Source organism: Canis lupus, chromosome 3, assembly GCF_048164855.1.
Source record: "Canis lupus baileyi chromosome 3, mCanLup2.hap1, whole genome shotgun sequence".
Classification (NCBI taxonomy): Eukaryota; Metazoa; Chordata; class Mammalia; order Carnivora; family Canidae; genus Canis; species Canis lupus.
The window spans coordinates 49,267,129-49,285,532 of record NC_132840.1 but is presented as its reverse complement, the minus strand read 5'-3'; the positions used below and the strand labels follow the sequence as shown (position 1 = coordinate 49,285,532).

At 36.9% G+C, this 18,404-nt stretch overlaps 1 protein-coding gene across 21 annotated transcripts in view; it reads left to right on the top strand.

Moving 5' to 3' along the window:
* Window positions 1–18,404, top strand: part of NCOR1 (nuclear receptor corepressor 1) — a 150,201-nt gene that overhangs the window by 81,765 nt on the left and 50,032 nt on the right. For 10 of the 21 annotated variants that reach the window (XM_072820979.1, XM_072820982.1, XM_072820989.1 and 7 more), the window contains 7 exons: window positions 2,720–2,847; window positions 3,352–3,569; window positions 7,233–7,295; window positions 9,528–9,667; window positions 14,671–14,797; window positions 15,930–15,992; window positions 17,244–17,796. In XM_072820979.1, coding sequence (XP_072677080.1) covers window positions 2,720–2,847; window positions 3,352–3,569; window positions 7,233–7,295; window positions 9,528–9,667; window positions 14,671–14,797; window positions 15,930–15,992; window positions 17,244–17,796 — 1,292 coding nt within the window. The remainder of the gene's footprint in view (window positions 1–2,719; window positions 2,848–3,351; window positions 3,570–7,232; window positions 7,296–9,527; window positions 9,668–14,670; window positions 14,798–15,929; window positions 15,993–17,243; window positions 17,797–18,404) is intronic. The other 11 variants (XM_072820998.1, XM_072820992.1, XM_072820987.1 and 8 more) reach the window with 6 other exon arrangements.

Sequence of the window (18,404 nt, the reverse complement as noted above, 5' to 3'; positions counted from 1 at the left end):
GCGATTATGCATCAAGAGTGATCCTGCCCTCATCTTGCCATTGCCTGGTTGAAGCAGGTGCTACCTTGCTTCCCAGTCCCGAGCGCTATGAAAGGGAGAGCAGAGTCAACTGTTGACTGGATTTCAGACAGCAGAGAATGTGTGGGATTGCTTCACTTTTTCAGAGTACTGGTTGGCATTAGAAATAGAAATGTATTAGGAAAAAAAAAAAAAAAAGAAATGTATTAGGGAAATGAGTTATACGTGTCATCCAAGTCTAAGAGAACAGTGAACCTCTTTTATTTTTTCTTCTGCTGAGTTGATACCTCCCTGTCATTTCTTAGGGCTCTAAACCATTTTCTGGGCTACAAAGCCTACTTGCTTTGCCTACTTTGCTAGGCAAAGGGCAGAGTTTATCATTAGTATGCCATCTTGTTTGTTCAGAATGACTAATGGATGCTACATTTGTGGCAAGTGGGTGGTTTGAGGTTATTAGCATTTGAGACTAGCCTTGTGACCCCTATGCTATTGGTGTCAGTCAAAGGTGAATAAGACATTCCCAGTTGTAAAGCGAACTTAGTCATGGTTGGAAAATATACATTTGAAAATCTTCCTGACTTCTTAGTTTTGTCTAGTAATAATAAACACTCAGAAGGAAAGGACACTGGCAATTACCAGGGTGAGAAATTGGGAAAGTAGGATATGTGAGGGAACCATGGTACTGAAATGATTTGGTGAGGGGTAGTGGAATAGTAGATACAGCTCTTCCTGATGAACTGTAAAATTCCATAGAATAAAGGAATCAAAGGTCATGATGGGGACAAATAGAATCAAAAACATTGAAAATATGGGATAGGTGGGGCGTGAGTGATTGTTGTAGAGGAGGTTTTCTGATTTCAGGATTTTGAAGGTAAAACAGTGCCCACCAGTGATGGCAATTGTGACTTCACCTTTGCGGAGTTTAATGAGCATGACCTCAAAAGTATTTCAGTTGTAGGATATTCCGTTGATAGAAAAGGCACTGATACATGTTTCAGAGTTGGAAGAATAATGGCAAGGAATAAAGAACCATGTGATAGAATCATTTATGTGTTCTTAGGAGTATCTGAAAAGTCAATCCATAATACCAGAAGAGAAAAAAGGCATCATAGGTAGATTTTGTAAAATTTGAAAAAGGAAGTATTTTTTAAAATACCACAGTTCAGCAATATTCTGGAAGTGGCATTTGGGAGCAGGAAGGATACAGAGTCTTTTTTATTTCCTTGTGGATTTGAAGAAGGCATAATATGGGGACCTCTTTTGGAGAGGCCAGTAAGGTGTTTGTTATCCTATGAAAAAAGCCAGATTTGGTGAGTAGCTAAAGGAATTTGAGTTGGTATTAAGAATTAAGGGAAATCTTACCTTACATTAATGGTATTTCATTTTGTCTGGTGATGGGAACAGGTAAGAGGACAGGCAGTTACTATAAGGCAAGATTGATATCGGCCTGGATCAGAATGAGAGATTGAGGTGGGAAGGCAAAACTTTTCAAATATGCAGAGTAAAGGAACTTGGTGTTTGCTGTATCCAGCGCATATTGATGCTTCTGTGGTCCAGATGTCTCCTAGGAACTTGGGATACTCAGATGATTAAGATTGAGTGCTTGTCCTTCAGGAGATTGTAACGCAATGAGCCAGACAGACCCTGATAACCAGGTACATGCCACCCTGCAGTAAGTGCTGCAAGTGGAATGGTAGAGAGACAGGGCCTGAAGCTTTTCTGTGGAAATCAAGAAGTGCCTCACAGGAGATGTAGCCTTTTGAACTAAATTTCAGAGGATCTATGGGAATTTACTAGGCAAGGAGGGGTAGAAAGGGTGTTCCAGGCAAAGACATGAAATGCTGGGTGTGTTCAGGTGAGTCCAGAGCAGCAACCAGTATAGGAAATGTAGGGGGATTGGAAGAGGTACACACGAGACAGTGGGCTGTGTGCTATAATGCCAATTGGCAGTTCAATCCTACTTAGGTTAGACAGTCTAGATTTCTGCATTAAATAAAAATAATACTAACAGCTGAAATTACTAATTTCACTTTTTTCTCTTAGAGTCACAATTTTAGCAAAGATAAAAGGATCCATAATCTCTTCTTGTCTTTGTTCACATTTTTAATTATAGAGTGTAATTATAGCTTAGGAATATTGGAGTGTTTTACTTCTTTTCACTTTATTATATCCTTACTACTTTTCCAAATTAGTTTTGATTACGACCACCATATTCATTAAGTGAATGTTCCCGTAGAAGAGTAAATGCATAAGATGCTTCTTGTAGTATCATCCATAGTGATGAAAATGAAAAAGTTGGAAGCATATTAGGCATCTAATATTAGGGGAATGGTTTGGTAGATTATAGGTTATCAAATTTTAAGGTGGAATTGAATTTGCTTGAGTGACAGATTAAGATGTGGGAATTACAGAAAGAGAGAACCAACCTGAGATTTCAGGTTTCTAAGTGGAATTTTAACACTTTTGCCTCTTTGATGGATTTGGATGCTAGGAGCGTACATGCACTTGCTTTTAACCAATACATATGTAATATATTAAAGAGTATTAGACTAATTTTTAATACATTACCCCTAATTACATTGTAAGTGATCAGTAAGTTGTTCATTACTTTTTTTGCAAAGATATTTACTGTAGTTGGTCATCACAATTTGAGGAGCTGTTTCTTTTAATGTTAAATTTGACAAATTATGGTTCATTCCAGCAGCAAATTGCCCGACCCTCACAAGAAGAAAAAGTAGAAGAAAAAGAAGAAGATAAAGCAGAAAAAACAGAAAAAAAAGAAGAAGAAAAGAAAGATGAAGAAGAAAAAGATGAAAAGGAGGACTCTAAGTGAGTTAAATGATTAGATATTAGTCTTATTTTTAAATCATGAGCCTACTGACTCTCAGAGGTATAAAATTTTAGATAAAAGAATGAATGGGGTGTTTTTTTAGTTGTTAAGCCATCAGTTGTTCAAGTGAGACATTTAAACTCCCATCTGGTCAGTGGTTCTGCTCATATGGAACTGTCCTATCTTGATTTGTACTTTTTTCCTAAAATTTCTATTAATCATTCATTTTTAGTGATGTATGGAGGATGCAAAAGTACATAAGATATGTACTGTTCCGGGCATCCCATCCCTGGATGGCTCAGCGGTTTAGTGCCTGCCTTTGGCCCAGGGTGCAATCCTAGAGTCCTGGGATCGAGTCCCACGTGGGGCTCCCGGCATGGAGCCTGCTTCTCTCTCCTCCTGTGTCTCTGCCTCTCTCTCTTATTTAGTATCATGTCCATAATCTTCTTAGAGGCATGTATAGTTCTAAATTGCACAAGATTTTTGTCTGCTCTTGTTTCCAGAGAGAACACCAAGGAAAAGGACAAGACGGAAGGTACAGCAGAAGAAACGGAAGAGAGAGAACAGGCCACGCCCCGGGGACGAAAGACCGCCAACAGTCAGGGCCGCAGAAAGGGCCGGATCACCAGGTCCATGACCAACGAAGCTGCGGCGGCCAGTGCTGCAGCCGCTGCAGCTACCGAGGAGCCCCCGCCGCCTCTGCCACCGCCACCAGAGCCCAGTGAGTAGGCAGGATGGGAGTGGACAGGCCAGAATTTTGTGCGGGATTCTGTTGTGGTACCAGGGTAGAGTAGGAGGGTCCTTGGATGTTGACAACCTAGACATAATCTGAAAGTGTGGCCTTCACACCTTTTTTTTAAGACTTTATTTATTTATTTATTTATTTATCTATCTTTTATTTATTTATTTATTTATTTATTTATTTATTTATTTATTTATGAGAGAGAGAGAGAGAGACAGACAGACAGACATAGGCAGAGGGAGAAGCAGGCTCCATGCAGGAAGCCCGATGTGGGACTTGATCCTTGAGATTCTGGGGGTATCACGCTCTGAGCCAAAGGCAGACACTCAACTGCTGAGCCACCTAGGCGTCCCTACACTTACTTACTTACTTACTTACGTTTTTTTTTTTTTTTTTAAGTTTTCTTTTAATCACCTGGTGCTCATCATGACAAGTATACTCCTTAATCCCCATCACTTGTTTCAGTCCCCCAACCCAGCTCCCCTCTGGTGACCACCAGTTTGTTCTCTAGAGTTAGAAGTCCGTTTGTTTCTCTTTTTTTCCCTTTGCTTGTTTGCTTTGTTTGTTAAATTCCACATATGAGTGAAATCATATGGTATTTGTCTTTCTCTGACTGACTTCACTTAGTATTATACTCTAGCTTTTGTTGTTTCCTTCATTATGCAGAACCTTTTTATTTTATTTATTTTTAAAATTTAACTTAAATTTTTTTAGCATGAGAGGCAGAGAGAGAGAGAGAGAGAAAATCCCAAGCAGCTCCATACCCAGTGCAGAGCCTGACATGGGGCTTGATCTCACAACCCTGAGATCATGACCTGTGCCAAAACCAAGAGCCAGACACTTAACTGAGCCACCCAAGTGCCCCAGAAGCTTTCTATTTTGATGTTGTAGTCCCAGTAGTTTATTTTTCCTTTTTCCCTTGCCTCAAGGGACCTATCTAGAAAAACATTACTACAGCCAATGTCAAGAGAAATTACTGCCTGTGCTTTTTTCTAGGATTTTTTTTGGTTTCATGTCTCATATTTAGGCCTTTAATCCATTTTTAATTTATTTTTGTGTTTGATGTAAGAAACTGGTCCATTCTTTTGTATGTTGCTGTCTAGTTTTCCCAACAGCATTTGTTGAAGAGACTGTCTTCGTCCTATTGAGTATTCTTTACTGCTTTGTCGAAGATTAGTTGATCATGTAATTGTGTGTTTATTTCTGGATATTCTCTTCTGTTCCATTGATCTGTGTGTCTATTTTTGTGTCAGTACCATATTGTTTTAATGATTACAGCTTTGTAGTATAACTTGAAGTCAGGAATTGTGATGCCTCCAATTTTGTTTTCCTTTTTCAAGATTGCTTTGACTGTTCAAGGTCTTTTTTAGGTCCATACAAATTTTAGGATTGTTTGCTCTAGTTCTATGAAAATTGCTGTTGGTATTTTGATAGGGATTGCATTGAATGGGTAGATTGCTTTGGGCAGTATAGGCATTTTAACAATATTCTTCCAATCAGTGAGCATGGAGTGTTTCTCCATTTCTTTGTGTTGTCTTGAATTTCATCAGTGTTTTATAGTTTTCAGAGTACAGATCTTTTACCCTTTGATTAGGTTTATTCCTAGGTATCTTTATTTTTGGTGCAGTTGTAAATGGGATTGTTTTCTTATTTTCTCTTTCTGCTGTTTCATTATTGGTGTATAGAAATGCAACAGATTTCTGTATGTTGATTTTTGTATGCTGCAACTTGGCTAAATTTGTTTATCAGTTCAAGCAGTCTTTTGAGTTTTCTGTATATAGTATCATGTCATTTGCAGATAGTGAAACTTTTACGTATTCATGGCCTTTAAAGTTTTTAAACTTTAATATCAATGTCTTTTGAAAAAGATCTGCCCGAATCTTGCTATCTATACACCCGTTTTTCTTTTTACTTAGTTGTAATCTTAGTGTACATGCCACTTTGTCTGATGTTTTAACTTGACATATATTATATAAATATATTCTAGTTTCTAAGTGATCTTCATTTTTATTTTTTGTTGGCTGTGAAATGTTGGCCTCATGTTCCCTGAGGCACAATTTTTTTTTTAAAGATTTTATTTATTTATTCATGAGAGACACATAGAGAGAGGCAGAGACATAGGCAGAGGGAGAAGTTGGGAGACCCCAGTGTGGGTCTCGATCCTGGGACTCTGGGATCATGCCGTGAGCCGAAGGTAGACACTCAACCGCTGAGCCACTCTGGCATCCCATGATTTCTTGAACTATTCCCTGTTGTGAACGATTAGGCTGTCCTCTGCCCCCTTGTCTTTAAACTAATACAGATAGCACTGTAAGGACAAAACAAATCTTAATTCACATAACATTTTCTTTCTGTTAAATTATTTTTTATAGGAATAAATTCTTAGCTAAGGGAATACTAGGTCTAAGGGTCCAAGCATTTTTCTCTTTCACTGAGTATTGTCTCTTTAGTTTATAGAGGGATCATGTTAACGATGTTTGTATTAATTGACTCAGTGGTACCAGTTTTACATAAAGAAGTTAGGTTCTAGGGATGGCAAGAAGGATGCAAGGAAAATAACTAGACAAGCACGTGGGGGCAGGTCATGATGGACCATTTGAATTGTATCCTGCTTTGCTTACAAAGTGGGAGCTTACAGAGGTTTTTAAGTAGAAGAACACTGTAAACAGATTGGTGCTTTATTTTTCTTTTTTAAGATTTTTTTATTTATTTATCCATGAGAGACACAGATAGAGAGGCAGAGACATAGGCAGAGGGAGAAGCAGGCTCCATGCAGGGAGCCTGACGTGGGACTTGATCCTGGGTCTCCAGGATCAAGCCCTGGGCTGAAGGCAGTGCTAAACTGCTGAGCCACCTGGATTGCCCCACATTGGTGCTTTAGAAAGTGAACTAGTGACAGTGTGGAGGTCAGGTTGGAAAGAGTGAAGGATGGAGGCAGAGAGACCAGCTAGAAGGGCGTTACTCTGCATGCCATGGCCCAGGCAAGAGGAGGGTGGATTCAGGAGATTAGTACTGACACACATCATTGCATGTCAGTAGTAAATGGAAGGATTAAAAAGTTGGTCTGAGGAGACTGTTAATTCGAGTACTGGGTGGGTGATAATACTATTAGTTGAGGAGAATATGGCAGGACTTTATTTCATGCCTCGTAGTCTTAATTTTCATTCTAATGTAGAAGAGAAAATGATCCATCTGTGTTTACTAGGTATCAGGCACTGAGGATGAGCATAGGGCCTCCAGGAGTGAGGAAAAGATGGGGAATTCAAAGAGCAAGAAAGCACCGTATCTGGATAGGAAGAGGGAGGGTTGTTTCTTCCCTTGACACTTCAGGAGAAGAGAGATGGAACTTGAATATGTGGGAACACACTGAGTGAAGTGGGACTTCATAGAAAATAAACTAATGGTGTTCAAACATGTAGACATGGGTGGAACTTCAAAGAACATTAAGAAAGATCCTAACACTGAGAGGCCCTAACTATTCCCCCTTAATAGGTTGGGGAGAGCCTGCCACCATCCTCTCCATCATTTCTTTCACCTATTGCTTCAGAAAGACTTTATGTCAGATAAACAGGTCGGTGCCATATAATCTGTGAATGAGCTTAATTTTTCCCTGCCTTACTGGGTGTTCTCTCTTTATTTCAGTTTCCACAGAGCCTGTAGAAACCTCTCGATGGACAGAAGAAGAAATGGAAGTCGCTAAAAAAGGCAAGTGATAGTACTTTAGGTTCTTCGGGGTTTTGGTTGGATTGGGTTGGGGTTTTCAGGGTTATTACTAATAACTCAGATGGAACTAATTTTTTTTTAATTAAAAAAAGAATGTTCTTTGGTGGTAAATAGAATTTGGAGATAGACTTGAATTCTTTCTGATGGAATGGTCCCCTCTCAGGTAACCCCGCTGTGCCTTGCTTAAGAGGCCCACTTTTGAGGGATTTAATATTCTCTGCACAGTTTTATTTTGAATGTCATTTTGTTAGAAAGCATTTTGTTAGAATAGCTGTGATTAAATGTTTTGGAGGGTATTTTAATATAAACAGTCTATATTTTCAATTACTTAAAAGTTGGAATGTTAATAGTGTGGTACATATCTTCTCGGTTTATATTTGGTAAGGCATTTGGCTGTAAACTGGTAAGAAATTGCACTGCTATTCAGAGATGAGGGCATGAACTTTGGAGCTAGACAAAGGTTTAAACTTTGTCTTTTCCCACTCATCAGTATGTGGCTCTGATCTTACTCTGCAACATTATGAATCTTGCATTTTTCTGTTGTTGCTTATTAACATAGTGTAATTCGAAATTGAAGTAAAATTTCTAATAGGATAAGTAATTGGTTTATAAATAAAAAATCATTTGTGTTTTAAATGAAATAATTTTGAGAAAGATTAGCCAGCTCTTGGGAGTTAAGTATTTCCTTATAGTTCTAAGTAGAAATTATTGTAGGGGCACCTGGGTGGCTCAGTCAGTTGAGTGTGTCTGCCTTCGGCTCAGGTCATGGCTGAGCCCCACGTCTGAGTGGGGAGTCTGCTTCTCACTCCTGCTGCTTGTGCTCTCTCACTCCCAAATAAATAAATAAAATCTTACAAAAAGAAATTATTGTAAATAAATTGACCTTTTAGCGATATATTTCAGATTTATTTTCTGTTTAATAGTTAATGAATGATACATTTGAGAGTCCTATAAACCAACTTTACCAAAAATATGGCAGTTTAACATGTTCTTTGTTCAAAATATTTTTGTTTGATTTTATTTGCCATGATTAGCAAGTTTGTGATTTGTCATGATTACATGTATAACTTTTTAAAAGACTCACATTTAAGAAGAAAAGATTCACATTTATTCTCATCTAATTATCAGAATGTCATAGTAGAGTAAGTAGATATTAGCTACATCATAGTGTGATCTCTTTCAGGTAGATAAGACTTTCATAGGACTATTTAGTTTCCACTCTTCTCACCTCTGTTCATGGGTCAGAAGGATTTGGAAGTGACCTTCTAATTGTCATTGTTAAGGAAAGCTACTCACATTAACCTTGAAAAACTCATTTTTTTCTATAAATTGTTAAATTTGTACTAGAAACTCCTGCTCGGATACATTGGAGCAGATATCTAAAGTATATCCCTGTCTGTATAGCTCTCTGTGTTTATGCGCATTTATATACCCATATTCCTTGCACATTGGTGTGTGTATGTATATATGTTACTGATTAAAAAGTGTTGGATTGCATAGATTTCTGTGACGCATTATATTACTACAGGTTTTTCCTTTTTTTTTTTTTTTTTAATTTTTTAAATTTATTTATGAGTCATAGAGAGAGAGAGAGAGGCAGAGACACAGGCAGAGGGAGAAGCAGGCTCCATGCACCAGGAGCCTGACGTGGGATTCGATCCCGGGTCTCCAGGATCACGCCCTGGGCCAAAGGCAGGCGCTAAACCGCTGCGCCACCCAGGGATCCCTGGTTTTTCCTTTTTTTTTAAAAAACTGGTTAATTTTTTTGAGAGCATTTCTTGATTGTGAATGGATTGAAGACATGCTGTTTATAAATGTAGTCCTATATATCTTTATTTTGTGTTAAATATTTATGTGATTATCTTATTAGCTTTATATTGATATACTGTTTCCAAAGACTTAGAAGTATCTAATCACTCAGTTTTACAAGTGTTTGAGTTGTTACCGTGGGTCCAACATTGTCCTAGCTCTCTGGGAGATATGTAACATGGATAAAGTTGAGCCCTCCCATTAATGATCAGGTTTTAAATTTGGGTGGCAAAATAGAGTGGTCAGTTGCCTGTCAATGCATATTTAAGTATTAAAATTTATCAATAATTGAAAACACATTTTTAGTGTTAATGATTGTGAATACTGTAGTTAACTTGATTTTACTATTTCTCTTGTTTGCTTTATCACATGTTGTTCAATTTATGGTCTGTTTTTCAAATATAGGTCTTGTAGAACATGGTCGTAACTGGGCAGCAATTGCCAAAATGGTGGGAACTAAAAGTGAAGCGCAATGTAAAAACTTCTATTTTAACTATAAAAGGCGACACAATCTTGACAACCTTTTACAGCAGCATAAACAGAAAGTGAGTATATCAGAGGTAGTGAGCCTTTATTCATTTTTACTGATAGTTTTTATTTTGTTTTGTTTTTGAGCTTCAAATACTGGTTTTGAGAGAAACGTTTCTATACCTTGTATTTTTATTTATATGCTAGTGCCTTGGCACAAGTTGACTTCTTCTCTGATTACTGCCCAAGGAGCAAAATTCGTGTTAGTAGTAATGACAGTTCATACTTTTGAATGACCATAGATTAGATTTGAAAACTATAAACATTTTGGAGTTTGAATTGAAAAGTTTAGTTGGAGTTCTGTTGACCGTGTTGAATGAATTAATAATGGCATATTAAAAGCATTTTCTTAGAGAGGAAGAGTCCCTGAGGTAAATATTAAAAACCAGAAAGTATAAATTGTTGAAAATTCCTTAAGAGGAGGTTCCAATGTTTTCAATGTCCACTGAGCTCTTTGAGGATTCCATGAGATCAAAACTGTTTTTGTTTTAAAATATTAATAAAAATATTAAGATGTTGCTTTTTTCCCCCACTGTGTTAGATTTGCCTGGTTAGTGTCAAGGAGTGGTGAGAAAAAAATGCTGATGCCTTAGCATGAATCATGGCAGGGCACCACTGTGCTAAATAAATACTCCACGTATTCTTCATCTCCAGGCATTTGCCGTTTAACAACAAATATGCCAATTTCACTTGTCCTTGGTGAAGCAATAAAAATTAGCTTTATTAAATCTTGACCCTTGAGTACATGGGTGTGATGAAATGAAAAGTGTGCATAAAGCCCTTCTGCTCCATACCAAAGTATGCTGGACCTGTCAAAGGAAAGTTCTTTTGTAGTTGTTTGACTTCCAAGCTGAACTAGCCTCCCTTTTTTAATAGTGTCAGCTTTATTTGGAAGAATAACAGAAAAACTATGATTTTGCAGACTTGGATCCTTGGCAGACATTTTCATGAAAATGAGTGAGACTGTCTTTCAAAGAAAGCAAGCAGAAGTATTTGTTGCCACTTTTAAATTTTGAGTTTTTAAGCAAAAATTAGTATTTTGGAAAATTTGTCCCTCACCGTAAGCTTAATATCTTCCTAATACTCAAAGACTTTTCTGATGAGATCAGTGGTAATAATAGTTAATGTGATATTTTGATATATAGTGAAATGTATGCAAATTTGAAATATCTATGTAACTCTGTAATTTCCAAATGACCAATTTGTGATGTCACAATGGATATCATGTATGGATGGATAAAAGATCTATAGAGTATTTTTAATATACCATCAAGATAGATGGATTTTAATAGAGTACAAAAAATTTATTGATATGGCTTCAGATTTCATATTGCAGTTACCATGTAAGAGATGACTACTTGCTGAGTTTTGGTATAATATCAAAGAATAATATCCATGTTCATTTGAAAAAACTGTTAAAATATGCTTTCCTTTTCAACTACATATCTCTGTGAGGCCAGACTTTATATTTTTTGTAGTAGGCTCCACACCTAATGTGGGGCTTGAACTCACAATCCTGAGATTTTTTTTTTTTTTTTTTTTTTTTTACAATCCTGAGATTAAGTCACATGCTCTACTGACTAAGCCAGCAAGGCGCTCCCAGACTTTTTTTTAATGTATATATGTCAGCCAAAACAGTATTATGAAAAAATAAAAATTAAAAACAAAAACAAAAAAAACAGTATTATGTCTGCAGATTAGGTTATATCTAGAAGCACATTTAAGAATTGTGCTGTTTTCTGTGAAGGTAGATATTAAAAGGAATTTTTGAAAACAGAAAAAAATGCTACCTTTTCACTAAATTATCCTTCTGTTGTAGAATGTAGTTATTTTTATTAAAAATATTTTTTATGTTGACTTCTAATGGGTTTATTATTTTTAAATGAATTAATAAATATTTTAAGTCTTTTTAATTCAAATATAGTAAATACCTCTCTCTCTCTCTCTCTCTCTCTCTCTCTATATATATATATATATATATATATACATACATATATGTGTATATATATATATAGAATAGAACCTCCTTAGGGTCTTGAATGCTTTTTAAGAGTGTTGTATCCTTAGACAAAAAAATTTGAGACTCACTGAAGAATGATAGAATGGGTAATAAAAGGGTAGATATTTAAATTTGTTAGGGTTTGAACTTTTAGTAAATATATATATATATATATAACGTATAGCATTGATTTAAAAAGTTATATGCCTTTTAACAAAAATGAAAATGTGTAAAGTTTAGAGATGTGTTGTAGCAACTAAATCAAAGGAAAAAAAGTAGTGACAAAGAGTCTATTGACAAGAGACTGGACTTCAGCAAATACCACTGAAAATGTTTAGAGAGAAAATCAAATAAAGAGTGAAGCAGACATGTTTTTAAAAGATAAGTCAGGGTTCTCCAGAGAAACAAACCAACGGCACGTGTGTGTGTGTGTAGGGAGAGAATATATGAGTGAGTGATTTATTTTAAGAAATTGGCTTATGTGATTGTGGACATTTGGATCTGATGATGTAGGCTGGCAGGCTGGAGACTCATAGAAGAATTGTGGCTGAAGTTCAGAGGTGATCTGCTGACAGATCCTCTTCTTGCTGGAGGGTGGGGTGAGGGGGAGAGCAGGGACCTGTCAGTCTTAGTTCTATTAAGGCCATCAATTGATTGGGTGAAGCACCCCCACCCCCACATTCTGGAGGGTCATCTGCTTTGCTCAGAAGTCTGCTGGTTGAATTGTTAATCTCATCTAAAAAAACACCTGCACAGAAACATCCAGGATAATATTTGACCAAATATCTGGGTGCTGTGGCCCAGCCAAGTTGACACATATAATTAACCATCACAAGTGTCTTTAAAACTTCTTGTTCTAATCATTTTAATAACTTTTTTTTTTTTTTTTTTTTTAGATTTTATTCATTTTTTCATGAGAGACACAGAGAGAGAGAGGCAGAGACACAGACAGAGGGAGAAGCAGGCTCCATGCTGGGAGCCAGATGTGGGACTCGACCCTGGGTCTCCAGGATCAGGCCCTGGGCTGAAGGTGGCGCTAAACCGCTGAGCCACCCAGGCTGCCCTGTTTTAATAACATTTAATAACAATTGAAATGACGGGGACAGTATGCTTCTGTTTTTTAGAGTATTTTATCATTTTTAAAAGGATTTCAAGACAAGGACAAGTAGATGACAAATATCTACTATCAAAATGCAGTGCTATATATATATATAGGAGTTATATTTCTGAGGCTTGACTTATTACATTGAAAATTAATGTAATTAATTTCGCTATCATATAGTGAAGAAAATGCTTGGAATGTCGCATGGTAATGGTAAAACATTGTCTCTTCTATATTCATCAGTGGAAATACCAAACAGAATGGGTAGTCCTTAGCAAAGGAGGGATATAGCTTCGCCACTGGAAAAATCCCTATAATAGCTATTATCTAACCCCTAAAAATACTGCAGCCTTTATGCAGTCTTCTTAAAGCTTTTAAGAGTGTAGCCAGAGGATTTTCCCCTTGCATTCCTGCTAGGAACATAGTGATGAATTTTTTTAGCCTCAGAATTACACCTAATTCTGTAACTAACCCTGGGCCGTTATTTTTTTTTCTCTTGACTTAGTTAATGCTTTAGGTTGGATCGTACTAGTGTATTCATTTATGTAAACTAAGAATGAGGAAAAAATAAACAGAATAAGAATACTGGTAATTTTAACAATTGGGATAGCAATGATTTCTTTTCTGCTGTGAGGAGTGTCCCTGGGAGAGGCCCACAGCTGAAGTCTGGTGAAGTTATAGGCTCAGTAAGAGGCAGAGAACAGAGCAGTGCCAGGGCAGGGATCCTCAGGTCTACAGAGACAGGAGACCTTAAGTTTCATAGTTAGCAACATGAGATTATAAATATGATAAATGGCTGATGTCTTACACCTAAATAGATACACATATGCTTTTACAGATAAGGTGATCTCAGTAGAAGAATGAGCAGTTTTATGTAAATACATGGAAAATCCTGTTAAAAAGGGAATTTGTCCTCATAGTAAAAGAAATTCAATAACACTAATGATGATTGGTGACACCAGTGATTAGTTGTTGCTTGAGAAATCACAATCATGGGGCACCTGGGTGGCTCAGTCGGCAAGACATCTGCCTTCGGCTCAGGTCATGGTCCCAGGGTCCTGGGATCCTGGCCCTGCCCAGTGGGAAGCCTGCTTCTCCCTCTGCCCCTCCCCCTGCTTGTGCTCTCTGTCTTTCTCTCTCAAATAAATAAATATAATCTTTAAAAAAAAAATCACAATCATAACTCTTAATATTAGTAAAGGGAAGTTATTGCAGCATTATTAACAATACCAAAGCTTAAAGTTGCTTAGATAACTTAAAATAGGAGAATTTTAAATATTTACTGGTATAGAGTGCTTTATGGAATCATGAATAAATAACAGTAATTTTGAAGAATTTATAAATAGAGGTATGTTCAGATCATGATTATATAAGGCTAGAAAAGATAAATGACTATATTGAGCGATTCTAGTTTTATTTACTATACACAAACATAAGCATGCACATATATAAAAGATTGAAAGCAAATGTGTCAATATACTTAGAATCTCTAGCTGGTGCCATTATGAGCAATTATTGTTTTTCTTAACCTAATTTTCTGGGTCCTCCACATTCCAATGAATATCTTCTTTTTAATAGAAAACATACATAACGTTTATTAGAAAAATACATTATTTGGAGGGGGAGAAGAGCAGGAGTTTTGTGATTTTGGGCTCTTTGTACATGTATGGTGGCGAGAAGTTCAAAAATGATCCACATATAACTTGATCCATTTGATAAGAGTGATCTGTCTACACAAAAGGCCAGTTAGTGGTTACCTTGAGGCAACCTCACCCTAACCAGAGTAGTTGTCAGACATGCAACCTTCTTGTTTAGTATGTGTGTATCAGTGTTCTGTGTTATTTCAGATAGGAAAATGTTCTACTTTTTTCCCTTTTAGTTATTTAAATCATAAATAATTTGATTTAATACTCTTTTAGACTTCCCGGAAGCCCCGTGAAGAGCGAGATGTGTCCCAATGTGAAAGTGTAGCTTCCACTGTTTCTGCTCAGGAAGATGAAGATATTGAAGCTTCTAATGAAGAAGAAAATCCAGAAGATAGTGAAGGTATCTTAAAAATCTTAAATTTAGTTGTGACTTCCACTAGCCCAAATATATAATTATAAGCTTAGTCATTTGACTATTTAAGAATTGCTTCATTAAAGAAACAGTATTCTCATTGTTTTCATGGTATAGAGACCTTAAGCTTGAACACAATGTATTTATTCATTTAATCAACAAATATTTATGTAGCACCTGTGATGATCCAGTTCCTACAACCAGAAGATCTTTAAAATGGCAATCCAGGGGTGCCTGAGTGACTTGGTTGGTTAAGCATCTGACTCTTGATTTCAGCTCAGGTCATGGTCTCAGATTCATGAGATTGAGCTCTACTAAGCATGGAGGCTGATTCTCTCTCCCTCTGCCCCTGCACTCCCCATTCACATTCTCTCTGAAAAATTAAAATTAAAAATAAAAATAAATAAAATGGCAGTCCAACATCAGTAAGCTATCTGTGCATCTGTATACATCACTGCCATACTTATGTGTCCAGTTAGTATCATAGATTATATTTCTCTCTTTATTGCATGGAGTTGGACTTATTTCAGATTTACAGTGACTTACATATGTCATATATTTCATGTAAAAGGAATTATTGATGCTATAAGCCCTGTTGAAAAGAACGTCAGCCCAAGAAGCTTAAGAACAGAAACAAAATCCTTTTTGTCACTTGAATAAATTAATGACCATTTCCTGAAAAAGTAAATATTTTGAGTTTTTGCTAATTAATGAAAAAAAAAAGCCCCTAGTTTATTTCAATCTGCATTACTATTAAGGTTTTCTTTTATGAATTGACTGCTTCTGAAGTTGGGATTTTCAGTGATTTTAGTAGCTCTTTATATATTTTATTCATGTTCATGCTTTGTATACACAAATATTTTCTCCATCTCATTCACTTTTTGTTCTGCCTTATTTTTAAATTATCAGAGTTTAAATTTTGTATGTAATTAGAGCTGCTTAAGTATGTTCCTTTGTAGGCACTCATATTCTAAGCTTAGGAAGTTCTATACTTTCCAGGAGTTTCAGAAATATTAGATTTCATTTTATTTTTTTCTACAAGTTGTTATTGGCTTTGAAACTTAAATTTTGTTTTGAATGGGTTTTGGCTTTGAACAATAAGTAGCTTTTTTTCTGTGAGGTTTTGTGGAAAATGAGGCCGGTGTGGCAGGAATGAAGAGAATACTGGAGCAGCAGAGTTTTGGTAAGATTTGGCTTTTAAAAAGCTCCCTCTGGCGTCGTCGTAGAGAATAATCTGAGGTGAAAGATAGGAAGAGTTGTTTCTGGATTTACATTGCCACTTGTGAATTGAACGTAGATACTTGTCTACGTAGATTATGGGGATAAATGAGAGAATGGATTAAAAAATTACTCCTAGGTTTCTGGTTTAATTAGATAGTAAACACTAGAAAAGAAACTGATTTGGATGTGTTGAGTCCATAGATTTAGTCTAGTGTAGGAAATACTGAATTTGTGATTCCTTTGAAATATCTAGGTAAAGATGTAAAAGATTAAAACTCTTTATAAAATGAAACCAATGATGTGGGGAAAAACCAGGGTTACAATGTTAAAAGTCCCTGTAACATTACACTAGAACTTTGCTGTCCAGCTAGTCCACACTAGATACATGTGGTGGCTGTTGAACTCTTGAAATGTGGCTAGTCCAAATTGAGATGTTCTAAATATGTAAAATATAGTCAGATTTTGAAGACTTAGTACCAAAAATGGTAAAGATCTTACTATTAGTTTTGTATATTACTGTATTTCCACATGATTACATGGTAAAAAGATATTTCAGGCATATTGGGTTAAATAAAATACGCGGTTACAGTTAATTTATCTCTTTTTACTTTTTTAACATGGCCACCAGAAAAATTAAAATTTTAGGCAGTTGTAACTCACGTTATGTTCCTGTTGAATGGCCTATTCGAGACTGTCAAACCTCCTGAGTAGAAGGAAAAGCACAGAAATAGGTAGAAATAAACCAGAATGCTGCCATTTATGGGAATGGTTTCTTGTTTCATTTTGTTTTTGCATCTTTCTTCATTTTTCAAATTTAATGTAAATTATTTTTATTTATATTTATTTATTTTAAAATATTTTTTTAAATTCTTATTTATTCAAGTAATTTCTACACCCATCGTGGGGCTCGAACTCATGACCCTGATATTGAATCTCCAGCTCCACCAACTGAGCCAGCCAGGCGCCCCTCATATAAATTATTTTTAGATGTTAAAAGCTTTTACGCTTTCTGTTTCAGAAGGCGAGGACCATTTGACCTCTCTGTCTCAGAGAGCTCTGTAAACAGACACTCCAGCTTCCCAGTGGCCTAAGACTTCACTGAGGCCATCCAAGGAGTATCATTCGTCCCAAATAGCTACTTTCAAGCATGGCTTCTGTCACCACCTGAAACATGTTCATTATCAGATTTTTATGCTGTATCATTATCTTTAAGGTGCTGAAAATAGTTCTGATACAGAAAGTGCTCCTTCTCCTTCACCAGTTGAAGCTGTCAAGCCCAGTGGAGATAGCACTGACAACGGGACTTCTCGAGGAAACACTGAACCTGGGGCTGAACTCGAGTCCACAGTAGAACCTGCACCCAGTACGTCTCCCTCCTCGGCAGTGCAAAGTGCAAAACCAGTTGAAAGTGAAAGTGCGGAAGCACAGGCGAACGACAGCATTGCCGTTGAGGCAGCAGAGCCCATGGACATTGAACATCAGGAGCACAGTGCTGAAGGGACTTCTGTTCTTGAGCTCCCCACGACCGCCAAATCTGACTCCGTAGACGTGGAGATGAGGGTGCCAGAGAGCAATCCGTCTAAAGTTGAAGGTGATACCAAAGAAAGAGACCTGGAGAGAGTGGGCGAGAAGACAGAGCCTAGAGACGAAGACTTGGTGGTGGCCCAGCAGATAGGCACCCAGAGGCCTGAGCCTCAGTCGGACAATGACTCTAGTGCCACCTGCAGTGCAGATGAAGATGTGGATGGAGAGCCCGAGAGGCAGAGGTGAGACTTGCTTCTCTAACATTATCCCATTTTTGGGCCCTGTTGGATGCTGACTGAGTCACGGGGCATTGCTGGCCACAGAGATTGTTCCTGTATGAGTATTGGCAGGTTAGAGGCAGTCTGCATACTTTTCATGTTGGGTTATGATGATGTTCATCTGTTTAAATAACCAAGAAAAATTGTGTGATCATTATTTTCTAATGAAGAAGATAATTTTTTTTCCATTTTGATTGTTACATGCATTCCATATGTAACAAAGAAGGGGATTTCATCTAAGAAAAGTTGTGAAATCAACTACAGATGACTGCCATTCCTGGTATTGGAAGCAGTATGTTGTGGTGGTGAAGGCAGAGGCAAGAGGCGTTGGCTTTTTTGCTTTGATACCATATGGCTTCAAAGCAAGGCCTACTGTACCTGTGTATTAGATGTTAGAAAATGTTGAGAGGAGGAACATGTTCAGTGTTCTGAAAATGTATTAGAAAGCATAATTTAAATATAAGTGGTAATTATCATGATCACTTTGTATGTCAGTTAAAATTTTAGGTTATTCATATTTGTAATTTTAAATATATATAATATAGGGGCACCTGTGTGAGCACCTGCCTTTG